At 33.5% G+C, this 18,148-nt stretch overlaps 1 protein-coding gene and 1 long non-coding RNA gene across 6 annotated transcripts; one reads left to right on the forward strand and one right to left on the reverse strand.

Annotated features, from left to right (window-relative positions):
• Positions 1 to 235: 235 nt before the first annotated feature.
• LOC121777969 (kinesin-like protein KIN-10A) lies at positions 236 to 3,701 on the forward strand. The gene is made up of 6 exons (XM_042175314.1): positions 236 to 992; positions 1,140 to 1,295; positions 1,383 to 1,490; positions 1,575 to 1,685; positions 1,766 to 3,175; positions 3,260 to 3,701. Exons 1-6 carry the CDS (start codon positions 393 to 395, stop codon positions 3,533 to 3,535), a joined length of 2,661 nt encoding a protein of 886 aa, XP_042031248.1. The 5' UTR covers positions 236 to 392; the 3' UTR covers positions 3,536 to 3,701.
• A 5,076-nt stretch (positions 3,702 to 8,777) lies between these two features.
• Positions 8,778 to 16,642, reverse strand: LOC121777242. Of its 5 annotated transcripts, none has more exons than XR_006045446.1 (4): positions 16,474 to 16,642; positions 15,167 to 15,265; positions 13,999 to 14,043; positions 8,778 to 10,183 (listed from the first exon to the last, which is right to left on the reverse strand). It is a non-coding gene; the product is annotated as an uncharacterized LOC121777242 (long non-coding RNA). The 5 variants fall into 5 exon arrangements; XR_006045447.1 differs by having other exon boundaries at positions 8,778 to 9,039; positions 9,156 to 10,183; positions 13,999 to 15,265; XR_006045445.1 differs by lacking the exon at positions 13,999 to 14,043 and having other exon boundaries at positions 8,778 to 10,012.
• Between the last annotated feature and the right edge of the window lie 1,506 nt (positions 16,643 to 18,148).

Genomic DNA, 18,148 nt, shown 5'->3' on the forward strand with positions numbered 1-18,148 from the left:
TCAGCTTTGATGGGACAGAATGAGTATATTTTTAAAGGAAATAGTAAAAGACAACATGTGATTATTTTTAAAGGAAATGGTAAAAGATAAGTGATCTGGAGTATTTTGTAAATCCAATGAATAAATCAATCGAAACTACTATATCTATATTTATTACTCCTTAAATAGTCAGAAACATACACGAGTTCCTTTCCATAGCGATAGCGCGCTTGGAAGAGAGACGTTACTTCTTCTTATAACGGCTACTTTTTCAAAATCTTAAAAATAAAAAATAAAAAAAACTATTCCTCCTTCGCCGTCAATCAATTTCCATCTCCCTTCTTCATTTCCTTTCTTGATTCTCCCTCTCTCTGAGAATTTCCCATTTCTCAGAAAATCTTGAATCGGAAGAAATGGCTCCGACACCTTCAACAAAATCAAATCTTTTGACACCCTCAACGAAATCAAACGCATCCCACCACCAAACCAAAACCCCTACATCAAAGCAGCGCCTCAATTTCACGGCGCCGGAGCACCCAGTGGAGGTGATTGGCCGAATCCGCGACCACCCGGACCTCAAGAGCAAGCTCAATGCTCTTCAAATCACCGGAGACGCCAAATCCGTGAGAGTGAAAACGGAAATTGGGTATCGAGACTTCACCCTCGACGGCGTCTCGATGTCGGAGAAGGACGATCTCGAGGGCTTTTACAAGAAATTTGTGGAATCGAGGATCAACGGCGTGAAGACGGGCCAGAAATGCACGATCATGATGTATGGACCGACCGGGTCGGGCAAGAGTTACACGATGTTCGGGTGCTTGGCGCAGCCCGGGATCGTGTACAATTCGTTGAAGGGGATATTGGGGGAGGAAGATGATAAATTAGGGTTTCAAACTTTTGTGCAGGTTACTGTTTTGGAGATTTATAATGAAGAAATTTATGACCTTTTGTGTTCAAACACTAATGGTGGAGGCTTTAATTTGGGATTTTCAAAGGCTGGCTCTGCTTCTAAGGTGATTGATTTCAGTTTCATCAATTTTGAGCATTTCTTTATTTGATAATTGATATGATGATTTGGTCATGTTTTTTTAGATGAATTGGTTTAGTGCATAATTTATAGCAACTGCAAATTCAGCCTCTTAATTGTGTATGTTAAGCAGGTGAAGCTGGAAGTGATGGGGAAGAAGGCGAAGAACGCGACTTATATTTCGGGGAACGAGGCTGGGAAGATACTGAAGGAGATTCAGAAAGTGGAGAAGAGAAGGATAGTGAAGAGCACTCTTTGCAATGAGAGAAGCTCTAGAAGCCATTGCTTGGTGAGTACATTTCTAGGAAACTTTGATGATTTAAAGGGCCACATGATGTGTAAAACTATCGAGAATTGTTTTCTTTGCACACGCTAGATAATTGTTGATGTTCCGACTGTTGGGGGACGCCTCATGCTTGTGGATATGGCGGGCTCTGAGAATATAGAACAAGCCGGTCAGACCGGATTGGAAGCAAAGATGCAGGTACATATAGACATAGTTATACTCTCTCTCTGAAAGCTGTGTGGAATGATTGTGAAAGAAAGTTCTTTGCATATATGTATGCAGACAGCGAAGATCAACCAAGGCAACATAGCACTGAAGAGAGTGGTTGAATCGATTGCAAACGGTGACTCTCATGTTCCGTTTCGTGATAGCAAGTTGACAATGCTTCTGCAGGTTTGATTATGATCTGTTTAGCTCAGTTATGTTATGAATCATTCATTGGTTTGTGAAATTGACTAGATTTTTTTGAACAGGATTCGTTTGAGGATGATAAGTCGAAGATTTTGATGATACTATGTGCCAGCCCTGAGCCAAGGGAGTTGCATAAAACTATTGCGACCTTAGAATATGGGGCGAAGGCAAAGTGCATAGTTCGAGGTCCTCATACACCGGTTAAAGGCGCTGAAGATTCTTCGTCTGCTGTTATCATGGGGTCGAGGCTAGCAGCTCTGGACCAGTTCATCTGCAAGTTACAGATTGAAAACAAAACTCGGGAAAAAGAGCGAAATCAGGCCCAAAAGGCGCTAGCAAAGAGAGAAGAAGAAGTGTCTTCGCTGAAGAGAAAGCTTGCTCTTGCAGAACAAAGAGGAGTTGAGGCAAGTGAAGAGGAGATCAATTCGAAAGTAAATGAACGTACGCTGAGGATGAAGAACGAGTTGGAGAGGAAGATACGAGAATGTGAGAAGATGGCCAACGAACTCGTTGAAATGGAGAGGCGAAAGATGGAAGAAAAGATTCTCCAACAGCAACAGGAGGTTGAGATGCTGCGACAGCGTCTTGAGGAGATTGAACACGAACTTCGTCTCTCGAGGGGTGGGGTGTCCGTGGATATGGAAGGTGGAAGCTTCATGAAGAAACTGTTGCAGGCCTGCAGTGAAGATTCAGACATGGTTAAGTCCATGGATTTGGACAAGTCACTCGACTTGGAAACGAAAGTGATTTACAACGGAAATGTAAATGGCATTGCTAGTGCTGTTTCGGGCTACTCGTACCCCAATGAAGGAATGTACAGCTTCCCAAACAAAAGCTGCTTGACCACTGTGTATGAGGAGGAAGAATGTGATAATGAGGATGAAGATAAGAGCAGTCATTGTGATGATGAAATGCAGAAGGAGGTGATCGAGGAGAAACAGATGATAGTGACACCAGATGTTGCTATCCGGGACCAAGGAAAGTTGCGATTTGGTGATGCAGCAGAGCACGAGGGACTCGGATTATACGATGACTCTGAAAACACCGAAGAAGCAGCCGCCTCTCGCCAGCTGAGGATTCAAAATATTTTCACTCTGTGTGGAAATTATAGAGAACTTTCACAGCACGGTAACACTACTACGGCAGCTAGAGCAAATTCAGAGAACACTGATCCATCAAAGACCGCAATCAATGAAATCTCCCATCTCGAGAAGAGTATCTCGAAAGATCTTCTTGGCGTGGGAGAAGAATATCTCGGGAAATTAAGGGGCTCCGGGGAGCTAGCTGCAGAGAAATTGGAGGAGGATCACATTGAAGTATACGTGAAGTGGGAGGCGTCAAAGGAGAATCCCGGGAAGTTCATCACTACAATGAAGGTTTTGAAAGACTCCACCCTTGCTGACTTGAGGAAGTTGATAGAAAAGCAACTTGGTGGAGACCAACAACAGTCTTTTACATTTCTTGCTCTTGGGGTATATTCTCTCATCATCTTCATCTCTCTCTTTCATCGTTGGTATATAGTCCTAACTTATTTACAATTACTTATGAATGAATAGGATCCTTCTGGTGCTCCTGTGGCAAAGGATAAAGAGGCGACTACACAGACGAGCAAGCTCCCTCTTTGCAAGAACCAGCTACGCGGTCATCTGGCTTGTTTACGCCCGGTGAAGGCAGTTCAGTGGCCTGCGCGCCAGCCCTTCAGCCCGCTGGAAAACAAGCAAACTCCTATATCACATCTCACAAAGAAGGTTGGTGAATGTTTATCACCAGATCTAGCTCCACATTTGAGCTCCACACCATTCATTACTGTAAGAAAAGGCACTAGGTTCTAGTATATGCTTTGTGCATTGCATGTTGTAAGCCTAGATAGCGAAATTAACCGCGCAAAATGAGTATGTATGCACAGTTTATGTACTCCTGGTGCATCAAGCATTGACTATTGACTGCAAAAGCAGGATTTTTTCTTCTTAAGCAGATACACTTGCCATCTTCTTTCCCTTTCCTTTTTGACAGTGCAGTAAGTGAGTTCACAAAAATGCACTAAGTGAGCTCAATAAATAATGGCATCTTACTTTGACTAAAATTAAAATGCATGAAAAAACACTCAAGAAATTGAATAAATAATGACTGTTTACATCTGCACCAAACCTTCCTTAATCAGTCTTTCCCAGGCTAGGAGACTGGATCTTGTGTTCATACACCAATGGAAAAACACATCCGTTGTCGTGCAGAATTTGTCTTGAGCTTGGATACTTTGCGAGTAGTAGGTTTCAGGAACGGGGGCTGTTCTTTAAAGAATTCGCCACAGGAATAAGCGAGGAAGAGTGTTCCAACAGCATGGATATAGACTTCCAACCTGATCATGAATACTAAACATACCACTGAAGAATTAGTTGACATCTTTTCCGTCTGTGCTTGATTTTTGTCCACCTTGAGAGCTTTTGCTTTAGGAGTTTCTTCAGTTCTCAGGAGCATTCCTGAACGTGCTAATGGCGCTTTTCCATACTACGTACAATGAGTGGACATATAAGGTTGTTCAGAAGCACTATTTCTGGCAAAGCTTGGCAGATCCTTCTTGTAGGAACTCTTCACCTGGGAGCATCAGAACATAATTGATGTGCAAACAGATTACCTATGGATTAGGTCTACTTTGATCTAACGTGCTGGGGACATGCATCTCATTGTTTACCATGTATTTCTCACAAAATCCAGACTGAATCAATGCAGTATTGCTTAGATACGGCAAGAGCAATACTCTATGAAAATATTCAAGAGATAACCTCATAATAATTTATATCCAGTTAATAATAAATAGACAGTAGTTTACCATATCAAACCTCTTGCTTTCTTTCTGATGATTTTGGTATTGGAGGAGCAGAAGGCTTCTCAGACTCAAGGACCACAACAGTTTTCTCAACTATAGGGTTCTCATCTACATCTAGTTCACATGTTTGATGGAAGATGTTTGCATTTAGTTCAGCCTTGCGCCATTTTACCTTGTGTCCGTCCTTCACTCTTGATATGGTCTCACAACATTCACAGGCAACTTCCCTGTTTTGATCTTCAATTCAGGTAGAGTTGCAGCCTTACTTCTTCTATCTGTTCTTCCATCTTCATCTAATAACATCAATCTAAGTAGCTAACCAAGGTTTCATCAGCCATTCGTGGTGATCATTCTTATTCTTGGCCTAAATAAAATCTTTTTTCTATTACTTTGAGTAATAGAAATCATTATCTTCTGCACTTTGCCAAATTTATTCCCTTTAGAAGAAATCATTAAGGGGACAATGCTTCAATATCAAGCCCAGTCCTGTTGAATTTACATAAATCAGTCTCAATTTTCTAGAAAATGGAGTAGAAAGAAAGCTATCTTTGGCTTAGAAATGTATATTTAGAGGGTGAAGGAGGAGAAAAGCAGTCAGCAAATGAAACAAGAGGAGCCATAACTACAGCATGCACCTCCCGAACACTATCGAGCAATGGCGGATTAATGGAAGAAAATTGAGTCACATTTAAGATTAAATCAACTGTAGTTTATATTGTTATTTGGTTAACTAGATTATGACTGGATTAAAAATTTGAAATTGATTAAAATTACTTAATCTTAACTAAAAAATTAGCTCCAGAACTCCTAATCAACATGAATTATATTAATAAATGAATGATGTGAATGAATTCTAATTACAAAAAAAACTAATGATTTGTGTTTAATTATGTATTGTTATAAATAAATAATTTTATTGAATTAATTGTAATTCACTAAATTATACTCCCTCCGTCCCAACTTAAGAGTCCTACTTTGTCATTTCCGTCTGTCCCAACTTAAGAGTCTTATTTCACTTTTGTATAGCCCCACATTCCTACAACTTATTTCACTCACATTTTATTATAAAAGTAATATATATAAGTGGGACGAATATTTCACTAACTTATTCAACTCACTTTTCTTTACATTTCTTAAAACTTGTGCCCTAACTAATTAGGACTCTAAGTTGGGATGGAGGGAGGAGTAGTACTATTATTCATTAAATTTGAACTACCTAAAATATGGTCCTCTTATATTGCTTATAGCATCATAATCCAAAATCATGACCAAATCTCCACCCTTAGATTTTAAAATGAGTAAATTAGATTAAATCTTACAAATTTCAATAAATAGTAGACAAAATATCAACAAAATGGTAAGATCGTCATTATGTTATCATATCATAAATTTCGTATTTTTTATATCAATATAGTGTATTACAAATATAAACACAATGACATGAGTATTTCAACACAAGTACACGAAATTATCAACGCAGATTTATATTGAGATTTTACATGCATTATATTGAGATTTTTTTATATATTTGTTGATAAAAAATCTGATTATCAGCATATAAAAAAACTGAAATAAAAATTATCAAATTTCATTATCCAAACATCGTCGGAACATATACAATTGAGATCTCGTTAGAATCCTTTTAACATTACCTTTAATTTGATATATTTTTTGCGAAAAAATTATTTAAATCGAGAATGTTACGAAAATTTAAAGTTTTAGAATAATTTTAATAAGAGAGAATTGACATTACTATCCTTTAATTTTATTTAATAATTATTTAAATTTAAAATATAATCCAATTGGCATTAATTAGTTAGCAATGCACGTATAATAAACATCAAACTTTTGTCTACACAAACTAATAATAGTAATTTGTATTTAACTTATAAGCCAATATATATTATTTTTTATTCGTATTTAATTACATTTGTCACTTACTAAATTTTAGTTATGTTTTATTAATACCTAAATGATAAATATACTATACGCACGTATAATTTATATAAATATATTATATATCTAATTAATTATATACAAGGTTTAATATTTTTTTATAATATAGATGTTACAATTTTTTAGTTTGTCTTATAAAAAATGTCATATTTCATTTTACGAAAAAATTTCTTTTTCATATTAATAGTATAAATATACAATTTTTTCTCTCCACCTAACACACAAAACAATATCTCTAATAATTATAATGTCATTGCACAAGTTTGACATTTATTACGAGACGGAGTAATATATATTTGCTACAATGTTTCGGTTCAACCGGTAGCTTAACCGATCTGGTCAATTAAACTGTGAATTTATAGCTTCGTCGATTCGCGTATCTAGTTTCTAAAACATTGTCAATTTTGATATAAATTGAAGAATTCATACCACAATTACCGAATTATCAAGAATTTGATAAGGTGATATTAATTGACTGAATTCATATTAAATTACAACTCTGAAAATATGCTTAAATTATCTGAAAATATTCTGACAATTACCGAATTATCAAGAATTTAATAAGGAGTATTATATTTATATTTTTGAAGTTCGCTTTCATCTTAGTATTGAGTATCTTCATAATACTATAAATCAGAAATTGCCTCTTACAAACCAAGTCCGTTTAACCATCATTTGAATTAATTTTTGTTTTGATGGCTCTGAGTTGTTTTCCTTATTATAAAGTTGGATAGCTTTATTAAAACTATTATGCCCTTTTTCTTTGCATTATTACTAATTACCAAAAATATAGCACTCCAATATGATTTAAAAGCACACTTTCATTCAATACAGATTACAGATTTTTAAAAGTGTAAATGAAATACTGCTGTAGAAAAATATTAGTAAAATGTGAATCTTACTTTTATATATTAAATTTATAATAATTTATAAATATAATAATTTAATGAAATGTAGATCCATTTATTCAAAATAGGAAAAAAATAATTAGTATTTTAATTTGTTATGGGACATGATTTCGTGGAAAAAAAGGGTCATTTGTTTTTGTATACAATTCACTTATATACTTGTCCCACTCTCGAAGTCATAATTTCAGATAGTCATAATTTATGTACTCCATATACTATGTCAATTTCTGATTGAATTAATATGCTTAATAAGGAGCTGATGAAATATAAATTTGCTAACACAATTATATTCATACATGTTCCACCTAACAACAAATTCAGTAAACTCTAATACTTGTACGTTTATATCTTTTAAATTTGGATAGTGCATGTACTTTTAAAAATACTCGTTTTGAAATTTAATTCAATGTTTTTTTCTTGTAAACATTTTTTTTCGTTTTAAAAGTCCACCAATATGTACCATAATAATACTTTCAAAAATAAAAGTTACTGTAGAAATTAACAATAAAATATTAGTGGCTTTAAAAATATACTCCTCTCTACTACTTCATCTAACAACTCCTCCTAAAATCTCGTGTCATTCAAGAATGTGAACCTCTTAAGTGGAATGACAAGAGAATTTCCATATAAAAGAGTATTTTGCCCAATTTTTTAAATGTAAAAAAAAGAGCAATTTAATTATCTTTATATCAATGCGACAATTTAAATAAAATGAATAAAAGTTTACTCCATTAAAATACCATGAATGATTGTTCTATCTAAAATTTTATTTGAATCTTTTAATAACGGTGAATATTTTGAAGAACAAAATCTATTTTTTAAAATAATATAAATGAATAGGGAAAAATTGTAAGAATATAATTTTCCTCTTATAATTGTAAATAGGGTCAAATTAGTCATAGAAATATATAATTAATGATTCTGTCAATTTGAAATAATTTAGTCTTATCCTCTTTAAATTGGTCTTATCTTATTTAAATTGGTCTTATCTTAATTCTATGACAAAATGAAAATATGAAACATTTAATATGATTTGCTATTGAATATGAATTTGAACCCATTTTTAGCATAGGAAATAAGTCATTAATTCAATGGTACGGATATATCTACATTAAAGGCGACCATTCATTTAAAATGTTACAGCTTGTCATTTTTGACTCAATTAAAATTAGGCATATTTCATTTACTGCAGAGGTTTTCTTTTGCTTGTTTTTACAAGAAGACAAATATAGTTTGTTATTTTGTAATCATTTCCCTTTTCTGGTAGTTGGTTGTGATTATTTTCGTGATGGAATTTTCCATTATACTTTATGACCATGGCCTAAAGCAATTTCTCCTGCCCCTTTTTGTTCTTTCTACCATAAAATATACTGGCACTCTTCCAAATTAAAATAATCAATAAATCATAATATTCGAGTAGTTTAAATCATATTAAAAATATCCTACATATTCAAATAATAGCAATAGCAATAGCAATAGCAATAATAACAAAGCGTATCTCATATAGAACATTAAGACCATAGGCATAAGAAAAAAGTGAAATTCCAAAGCCAAAGTATAAACAGATATTGAGACTCCATATGTTTTAGAAATTAAAAAAAATCCCATTTTTAGCACACCATAATAGTAAAGTTTGAAAGGCTCCACCCTGTAAATTAATGCATTAGGCAGGTATATAAATAACACAAATATGCCTTCTACATCTGCCAGTTATGCTTAATAAACATTAAAACAACCCCAATATTACTATGAGTAATTTAATACCTGTAGATCATTACCAGTCCATCCCATTTCATGTAATTAAAGGAGGCACACTCCTATCCTATGCATCAACTCAAATTAAATCATAATTGTGTAATTAATAAACCATATATCAATTATAAGAACTCCGACTTAATGATTATGCAATACTTACCGTTTTGCGTTAAATGAGAACTCGGACAATTAGGCCACACCAAAATAGAATATGAAGCCTGATTGTAGACATTAGCACAATAGTAGTTTCCAAATAATAGCAACACAAGATCAGTTAAAATTCAAATCTCTTTTCTACATCAAGTTCATTGGTGTTAGGAATGTTTATATCTAACAAACCGAATGATGAAGCAAAAAGTGTCTACATAATTTTTATTTCAAAGATTTGGTTTATCTAGTAATTGCCAAAATGCTGAAATACCCCGGCCATGATTTTCACTGTATTATTAACTACTACTAATTTAATGATTTTTAACAAAAAATGGCCTAATAGAACATTATCTTCATTCTAAAAGACCTCTTAGAACAACTTTTTCCCTCCCACATCTTTCCACAAAGAACCAGCCTAAACTATGTAAATGGGATGCAAATTATGAAATCAAGGTATACATATGATATGAAAGAGCAAAATTCTCTACAGCACCTACATTTTAGGAGTTCAAAATTTAAGAGCTCTAAAATAGGACATGAGCCATTGAAATCCATTGATTTACCAGTTGATCTTATTCAATCAGCTCATGCTAAAGATTACATGAGAACATTTGGCATTACGAAGTCCAAAATCTACAGTAATTAATTTAAAATTTCAAAATATATTACGTTATACTGCGGCTGCTTACCTCACTTTCTTTGCAGCTCTTTCCACCCTATATAATCAAAAAAACACATGCATCATGAAAATGAAGGAAATTAACAACTGAATAAATTGGAGTTTGGTTCCTGAATATGTTGATGTCCATAGCAAACAGGAGAATCAGATAAAATGGATTAAGTACCAAACACATTACAGCGTGACTTGTGAAGTATATCTTAAATCCCTGCAAGATTATTTGATGATGATATGAGATTATTCTTGCAAAATAGAGCCACACAACTTCAGGAACAAGTTGTTATGCATTATATGAAACAAGTTGAATTTTCTTTAACATCCATCTCCAAAAAATTATAATTACAGATAAATAACAAAAAGGCAACATAGCTCATGGGAGGGGAAGTTGCACAGTTTCTCGGTGAATCTACCCTTACTCATTGCTAACAAAAATTGGGCATATGAAATTTGTATTTGTGGCAATGACAACTTTTCAAATAACCTAAAAATAAACCAGGTCTGGCTATGGTCCTCGTCCAGTTCTCCTCATTAGTTAATTAGCATATTGTATATGGGTTCATATTTCATAATCACTTGGGATCCCACCTCTATTCCATTTTTTGGTTTCCCACTCATGTCTCACTATTCATTTTTAAGTATGTTTCATTTTCTTTCTTCATCTTGAATTCTTATGTTTTAAATTAGTTTTATAATTATTAATTAAGTTCATTTTATCCACAAGCCTTATAATTATCTCTGGTATTCAGTAAGACTAAGAATCTGAAACCGTCTATAATTTACTGACACAGAAGAGAAAGGAAAGCAATACCCTCAAAAATCTCTCATGTAAATATAATTATGACATAGATTTTGCCGTGTTTTTCGAATTACCAAAACTATTACCCCCTCTGTTCACAAAAAATAGTCCCACCTTTCCTTTTTGGGGTGTCCACAAAAGTAGTCTCATCCAAAAATGGAAAGTTTCTCTCAAATCATTACGCTTATATTCCTGCTTATTTACCACTTATACCTACCACACTACAAAATCCGTCACTAATTAGTGAAATTTCTTCACTTATCAGGTTAGTGACACAGTAAGTTTCGGCAGATCCGTTATTAAAAAACTTGTCAATAAAAAGTTTTAGTGACGGACATTTGTCCGTTACTAAAGCTATTAATCCACCCAATGACAAAAAACATAGACGACGCTTTTCAGTCAATTTTCCGTCACTAGTTGTTGAGCTAGCAACCGCCGTCACTAATTTCCGTCACTATCTAGCCCTTTTTCTGTGGTGCCATCTATACCTTCTATCTTTCGCTCTCATACTTTACCCACTTTCTCTTTCTCTTTCTCTTTCCTACTTTACACACTTTTTTTCCCTCACTCTTTACCAAATTATCACTAAAACCTGTGTCGTCCACCCATAGGACTATTTTTGGTGGACGGATGGAGTATAAGATATCTTGCTTTTTCCTAATGAAGTTTCAATGCGCATCAAATAAAAGGAAAGACAAAATTTCATTCATTAAATGCATAACACAATATAGCGAAACAGCAACAACAGATCTACTAATGGAAAAACAATGGTGACATAGCAAACACCAGATAAGCATATGGATGAGTTTTCTAAAGTTTCAACGTCAAGTCTATCTCAACTGAGCTCTTGTTCTCATCCTCCTCCTCATCGTCACTTATGACAATTATCTCTTGATTCTTATGAACTGGAAAGCGCATTTGGCCTCCATCAAAGTTCCTATGATCCATTTCGGAATACTTGATTGGCTGTGATGCATTCAACTCTGGGATATGAAGAAGATTAGGGTCTCTTGGAGTACGGTTTGGTGTTGTTTCTGAAGGAACGGGTAAAGGATCAGATCTTAAGCAGTCATTCATCCTTTGAAACCTTCTAGCCAAAGCAGAATAAGAACATGGTGGGCCGCTCGAAGATAAACGCTGCTCACTTTGTAAAGATGCTAGGTCTCTGGCACGTAGCCTATATCCATCATTCACATGGCACTCAAAGTGTAGCACAAGGCTAACATTGTCGAAGAACACCATATCACACACCCGGCATGCGATTGGCATTCCACGCAAGCCAGCACGCCTCCCATTTTCAAATTTTTCAGAATTTCGATTGTCAGGTGTTGGCTTATGTAGAGACATGTGTGTGTATAAGAAAGAAGAAGAAAAGGTGATTTTATAAATCTTAATCAAGAAAGAAACTTAGAGATATGATTAATGGCAAACAGAAGAGAGAACAAAGACTACAAGGAAAAGGAGGTTTTGGGTACGGAGAGGAAGGCGATGCAATAGGTCTTCTAGGGAACAGCATATTTATAGAATAAAATTGGGAGACCTTTCGAATGCATATCTGTATGGACATGAAATAAATGCTCAAATTTGCTGTCACTATTGCAAAATTCCAATGTTGAAACAAGGCGCTGAACGAAATAGTTAGCATCAATTGTATTTATTTCACCTATCAGCGAATCTTTTTAAATTTTAAAAATGAAATTTTCACTGTTGGAAATTCTGGCTCTTAAAAAATTACTCCCTCCGTCCCTCTGTAGTAGAGGCGCTTCCTTTTGATCACTCATTTTGAAAAAAATATACTCCCTCCGTCCCTCTGTAGTAGAGGCTATTCCATTTTTGTCTCTCGTTTTGGAAAAATGATAATAAATAGTTAAAGTGGAGAGAAAGAATAATATAGACAAGTCGGAGTAATAAATAGCTAAAGTGTAAAAAAAGTAAAATAAAAAAAAGAATAATATAGTTAAGAGTCTTCTCTATATTATTTTTTCCTTATTTTACATTTTCTCTATTTTAATTATTTATTATCATTTTTCCAAAACGAGTGCTGAAAATGAAACGCCTCTACTACAGAGGGACGGAGGGAGTACTTATTAGTTCACACTAGACCAGAAGTGGATCCAATTAAGGTTTCAATCGGTCGGTTCGGTTTAGGGTCTAGGATTTGGTTGGTTCAGTTTGGTCAATAGAACGGTTCGATTTTTTATTGAGTTAGAAATTTAAAAACTAAACTGATTTTGGCCAGTTTTAATTTCTAAACATGTAACTTTGTTTTGGTTGAAACCAAACGAAACTACTCCATCCGTCCCCCATTATGTGTCTCAGTTTTCCATTTTGGTACGTCCCTTATTAATTGACCCCCACTCAACTAACACAATTCCACTCACATTATATTATAAAACTAATAAATAAAAGTAGGACCCACACACCACTAACTTTGTGAACTCATTTTCCTTTACATTTCTTAAAACTCGTGTCGGGTCAAAGTGGGACACATATTGGGGGACGGAGGGAGTATAGGATATTTATTTTATATTATCTTAGAACTTTGAAAAATAAAGTTATTTGTTTCTCTCCACTTTCATTATGTTTCCTGTGTTGCTTGTTTTTTAACAGATTTGTTAGCATAAGATACGATATTGGACCAACCATATTTTTTACTACCAGCAATAGAGGCATGCCTGCTATGCATACCAGAGGGTGATATAACAATGATAACCTAATATCTAAAGTATCTAATTTATTTAGAAAATAAGCTCTGGAAAAAGGACTGGTTTGACACCTCTGACCAACCTAAGCTCGACTACATAAGGCAGCAATATATTATTAGATTAAAATACCCTTCATCAGATTATTATAAACCCTGAATTATTCTTGCAAATTAGGATACTTTAGGAAATAGGGAATAGTACACTATAGTAAACCAAAGCTTGAAAATCCATGGACTAGTACACCGTATACTAGACAAAACAGTAGGCTATACATCTATACAAAATTACAAATTGGGAATACTTAAAATGACAGAATATATACCTTTTTCGAGAAAGACATCTATCTTAGTCAAGTATATCAAGTTTTATCTGATAAAACATAGAAAGCGGGCCATTAAGCAATTGTAACTCACAGAAAGACAAAAATGATTTCTTTAAGTGTAGATATAACACATAACTACTGAGAAATGAAAAGGAAAATGTCAAATTTGGACAGTTATATGTCTAGTAAGGAACACTTACCTAGTTATATTTCATAATCACAAAAGCTCGACTCCAATTGAAAATCTGACTTAGATTTTTAGAATCGATGTTACAAACTTAAATATAGTGTGCTTTAAATCTACAACTTCAAGCAACATCAGAATACCAAACATAAATAAAAGAAAAGAACATTAATTGCTGTTCATGATATTCAAATAATAAATGATAATCATTCAAAAGCTAACAGGTTTTTATCATGGACATTCAACATAGTAACAAAGTTAAGTCAAACAAAAGGTCCTATTTCAAATCCCTATCAGTCTATCACAATTGTTTATCACAAAGTACATGTACATTACTTGAACTAATAGTAATTTTATTGCTTGCTTGTGCGCACTCTAAAGGAGGGAGGCGGTTATATTGTAAATATAAAGAAGTAGAGCGAATTGCTTTAAAGATTGTACAACATTTGAACAAAATTGCAAATTAGACAATAATATTAAGACACCACCACTTTTCGATTTGTTAGTTTATTAAGATTTCTAACTGTTCAAGTTCGACATGTCAAATTTTCCCTAAAGGACATAGTTTCCAACAAATAAAAAGAACCTTTCGTTGGAACACAAATTATGGCAATTGGCAAAAACAATGATTTTTTGGAGATGATTGATATTTCAGCATGGTCTTTCAATTAGAACATCAATCTATAGTTGAATGTCCAGACATCAATGAAAAAGGCTTGTGGGAGACATTCGTTATCTACGTTGAAAGCCCAAAACCTGTAAATCTATGCTGACAATTGGGGGATGTTGAAAAACATCCAAATCGTAAATTGACGTCTTGAGTTTAAATAATTGAAACTCCTGTCAAATTGCAGCTTTTCTCACAAACAGTGATTTCTTTTCCAACAATCATTGTTGAAAAAATAGTGTTCCTTTACTTGACTAAAACTATGTCCATGTAAGAAAAAACCCATCAACATGTCAGATTGTCAGACTTGATCAACTGGAAAAATTTAGGGATGTTGTAGAAAAGCAATTAAAAATCATACTCCTCTAAGCTTCTAGATGAAGCACTTATCCAACAAGTTCAACAGTAATACTAGTGGACACATTAAAGTCTGAACTCATAATAACATTAATAACAAATCATAAAGTTACTAATGTATACATATTCACTTTTCGCACTTATGAGAGTATGGTCATACCTAAAGCAACTTATAGGTTGTAACTGCAATTTGCTAGCCTCTTTAGATACACAAACAGTGGCTTCTCTTGTTTAAGTGAATCCTGCATGCACTCCACTTCTGAGAATAAGATATAGGATCAATATCACAAGAAAAGTTATTGATGTCAACAACACCTATATACCATTAACATTTCTAATTCCTAACACGTCAAACACATGTCTAAGAAATATAAATGTTAACTCAGCCAATTGTGGCTCCGCTATTAGGTTTTTGGAAAGTAAAATCTTCAGTGCCACAATTATTACCCATCAACTGAATTTGGTCTAGACTGAAAGTTGTAAAGTATATAATGATGTACTTTAAACAAAAAAACAGAGCAATCCGCGAGGCAAGTCTGGAGAAGAAGAGAGAACTTTTAACAATAAATAAATAACTCACAGCTTCGTACGAAATCAACACCGATGGGGCAAAACAAAAGTATGTAGAATTGAAGAAACTCGAGAAATTTGCACTCTTTCAGGTGATATTCCAGGAAGAGTAGGTATTACTGTATTATTAAGATTCATATAAGAAAAAAGATGAAAGTCAACAAAACCATATTTCAGGTTGAATGATTAACAGCTAAAAGGCCTTTATGCAGAGTACAGGGAACTTATTCCATGCTTCAATTTCAATAGAAAACATTGCCAGCTGAGTTAGGAAGCCGACACAATAAATGTAATTGAGAAGGATCAATTATTAAACTAACATAGGGGCTTTCTATACCAAGACGGTTTACAAACGTAATTACATGCCAACCTTTAATGTAATGTATTAGCATATCATTCATTACTTTAATTGACTCAACATCAGTTTTACAGTAAACTACTCTCATGGCTGCTGCCATAATTAGGTACAAGCTTGCACGCTGGAAAGGTTTTAAATCCTGCTGCTAAACAAGGAAACAAAACTCTCACTTCAATGTTTACTGATAAATTCAGTCTCAAATAGACACATCATGGTCTCCACTACAATGGTGGAAAATATTGCAAGAGTGCAATAGGAATAACCCTTTGCTACAAATAACAAAACTTCATAGCATATCATCGACTAAAACAGAGCTATTTCTGATATAATCGTCAATTTCTAGCTCGAATTTCACTTTGTTTTGCTGAAGAGATACAAAGATGGTACTTTCAGGGATGTTCATAGTAATAAGATAGATAAAAACCAAATTACGAAAACACGAACAACGAGAAGGCTAATATCACTGCATAGTTAATCTGCTTGTATAGAATCGATCAAATGCTTTGAAAAAAGCTAACACGATGAGCTGGAGAATGTACCTTGCGTGCAATATTATGCGCCATTGCAGCTCGAACTTCACCAAAATCGCCTTTGTAATGGATTGAACAGAATCGCAGGGGTTTAAGATTAGGGTTCGGAAAAGGTGTAAAATTTGTCTCCATTGATATGCTCTCTGAATAATTCTCGCTAGCCCAAAATTGATTAGGAAGAGGCAACGGGAAGAGATTGAATTACATTCATTAAATTATTTATATTTCAAAAATAAGCTATGTTAGAGAAAAATTAAGAAAAATATTAATGTTGAAATTGAAATTTTATGGAATTAGAGCAATTAAGAAAAATATTATATTGAAATTGAAATTTTATGGAATTAGAGCATCCTTAATTAATCAATGTTTGGTGGTCACGGTATGCCGTATCGAAAACTGCGGTAAAACAAAATATCATACCGATTTTTTGGTATACCGCAGTCCAGTATACCAAAAATTCGGTATGATTAATTTTTTATACCGTTCCCTTACACCGTAATTGCGATATACCACACTTTTACGACAGACTGAAGTACTGTAGAGTATAACGTAATATCGTTATGCAAAAAAAAACTATTCTATATACAAAAATATTTAAAAGTAATTTTTAAAAAAAAACTTTTTTATTCTATTTTATTCTATTTTATATAAAAAATTATAAATAGATTAAATATAATATAATATTTATATAATATTCAACATATATTGGTTTTTCGGTATGCACCAAGGATTCGGTATACCTAATATTTGGTATATCACGGTATAAGAAAATTGATACAGTTATCGTACCGAAAGAATGATATTGTAACAAAAATTGCGGTATACCGAACAATCAATTTTTTCGATATTTTTTCGGTACGATAAGTGCGATATTTCGGTATTTTTTCCCACCCCTACTCAATGGTGTGTTCCTAATGCTCATGGACTTCATATCACTTTTATTTAATCTACTTTTTATTTATTTTGTATTTATTTTTTTCAATTACTTAATTAATCCATTTTATTCTTTTAAATTCACGGGTCTCACTATTCAACACATCAATTTAAAAATACAATAAATATAAAAATATTTCATTCATAAAAATTGATTTAAAAATTTGAATATAAGATTACAAATTCCTAAAAATTACATAAGTAAAATCTTAAACATTAAAAATTACATAAGTAAAATTCTAAAAATTAAAATGTACATCATTTAAATCCTAAAAATTAAAAATCACATTAAAAAGTACATAATTTAAAGAGGGAACATTTTTTTAGTCCACGAATTCTATCATTCTATCATTTTTGGTCCATAAAATTTAAAAATATCTTTTTAAGTCCGTCAACTTCGATTTAATATCATTTGAGCAATTTTTTAATTTTTTTTTACATAAATACCCTTATGGCCATGAAGGGTAATTTAGTCTATTTACTCTCTCTTCTTCATTAAAATATTTAATTTCCCCTTTCTTTCTTTTTCCCGTTCATCCTTCTCTATCTTATTCATCATCTCAATCGTCCTAGTCCAAGTCGATTCCTACACAAATTTAAAGAATTCAATGCATCACACACAAGAACCTAAATTTATTTTTCTCTCTAACTCCTCGCCCCCAATTCACTTTATGTCCCCCAATTCATTTTCCCCTCTCTAACTCATCATCAGATCGTTAAAGCTCTCCTCCAACTGCATATAAAGTGAATT

This window comes from Salvia splendens, chromosome 18, assembly GCF_004379255.2.
Source record: "Salvia splendens isolate huo1 chromosome 18, SspV2, whole genome shotgun sequence".
NCBI classification, from domain to species: domain Eukaryota; kingdom Viridiplantae; phylum Streptophyta; class Magnoliopsida; order Lamiales; family Lamiaceae; genus Salvia; species Salvia splendens.

Bases quoted from the DNA above. Each gene is read 5' to 3' on its own strand.
- LOC121777969 (XM_042175314.1), top strand. From the start codon at position 393: ATGGCTCCGACACCTTCAACAAAATCAAATCTTTTGACACCCTCAACG. The intron at 1,296-1,382 runs GTGAGTACATTT...TGCACACGCTAG, and splicing joins GCTCTAGAAGCCATTGCTTG to ATAATTGTTGATGTTCCGAC. The intron at 1,686-1,765 runs GTTTGATTATGA...TTTTTTGAACAG, and splicing joins AGTTGACAATGCTTCTGCAG to GATTCGTTTGAGGATGATAA.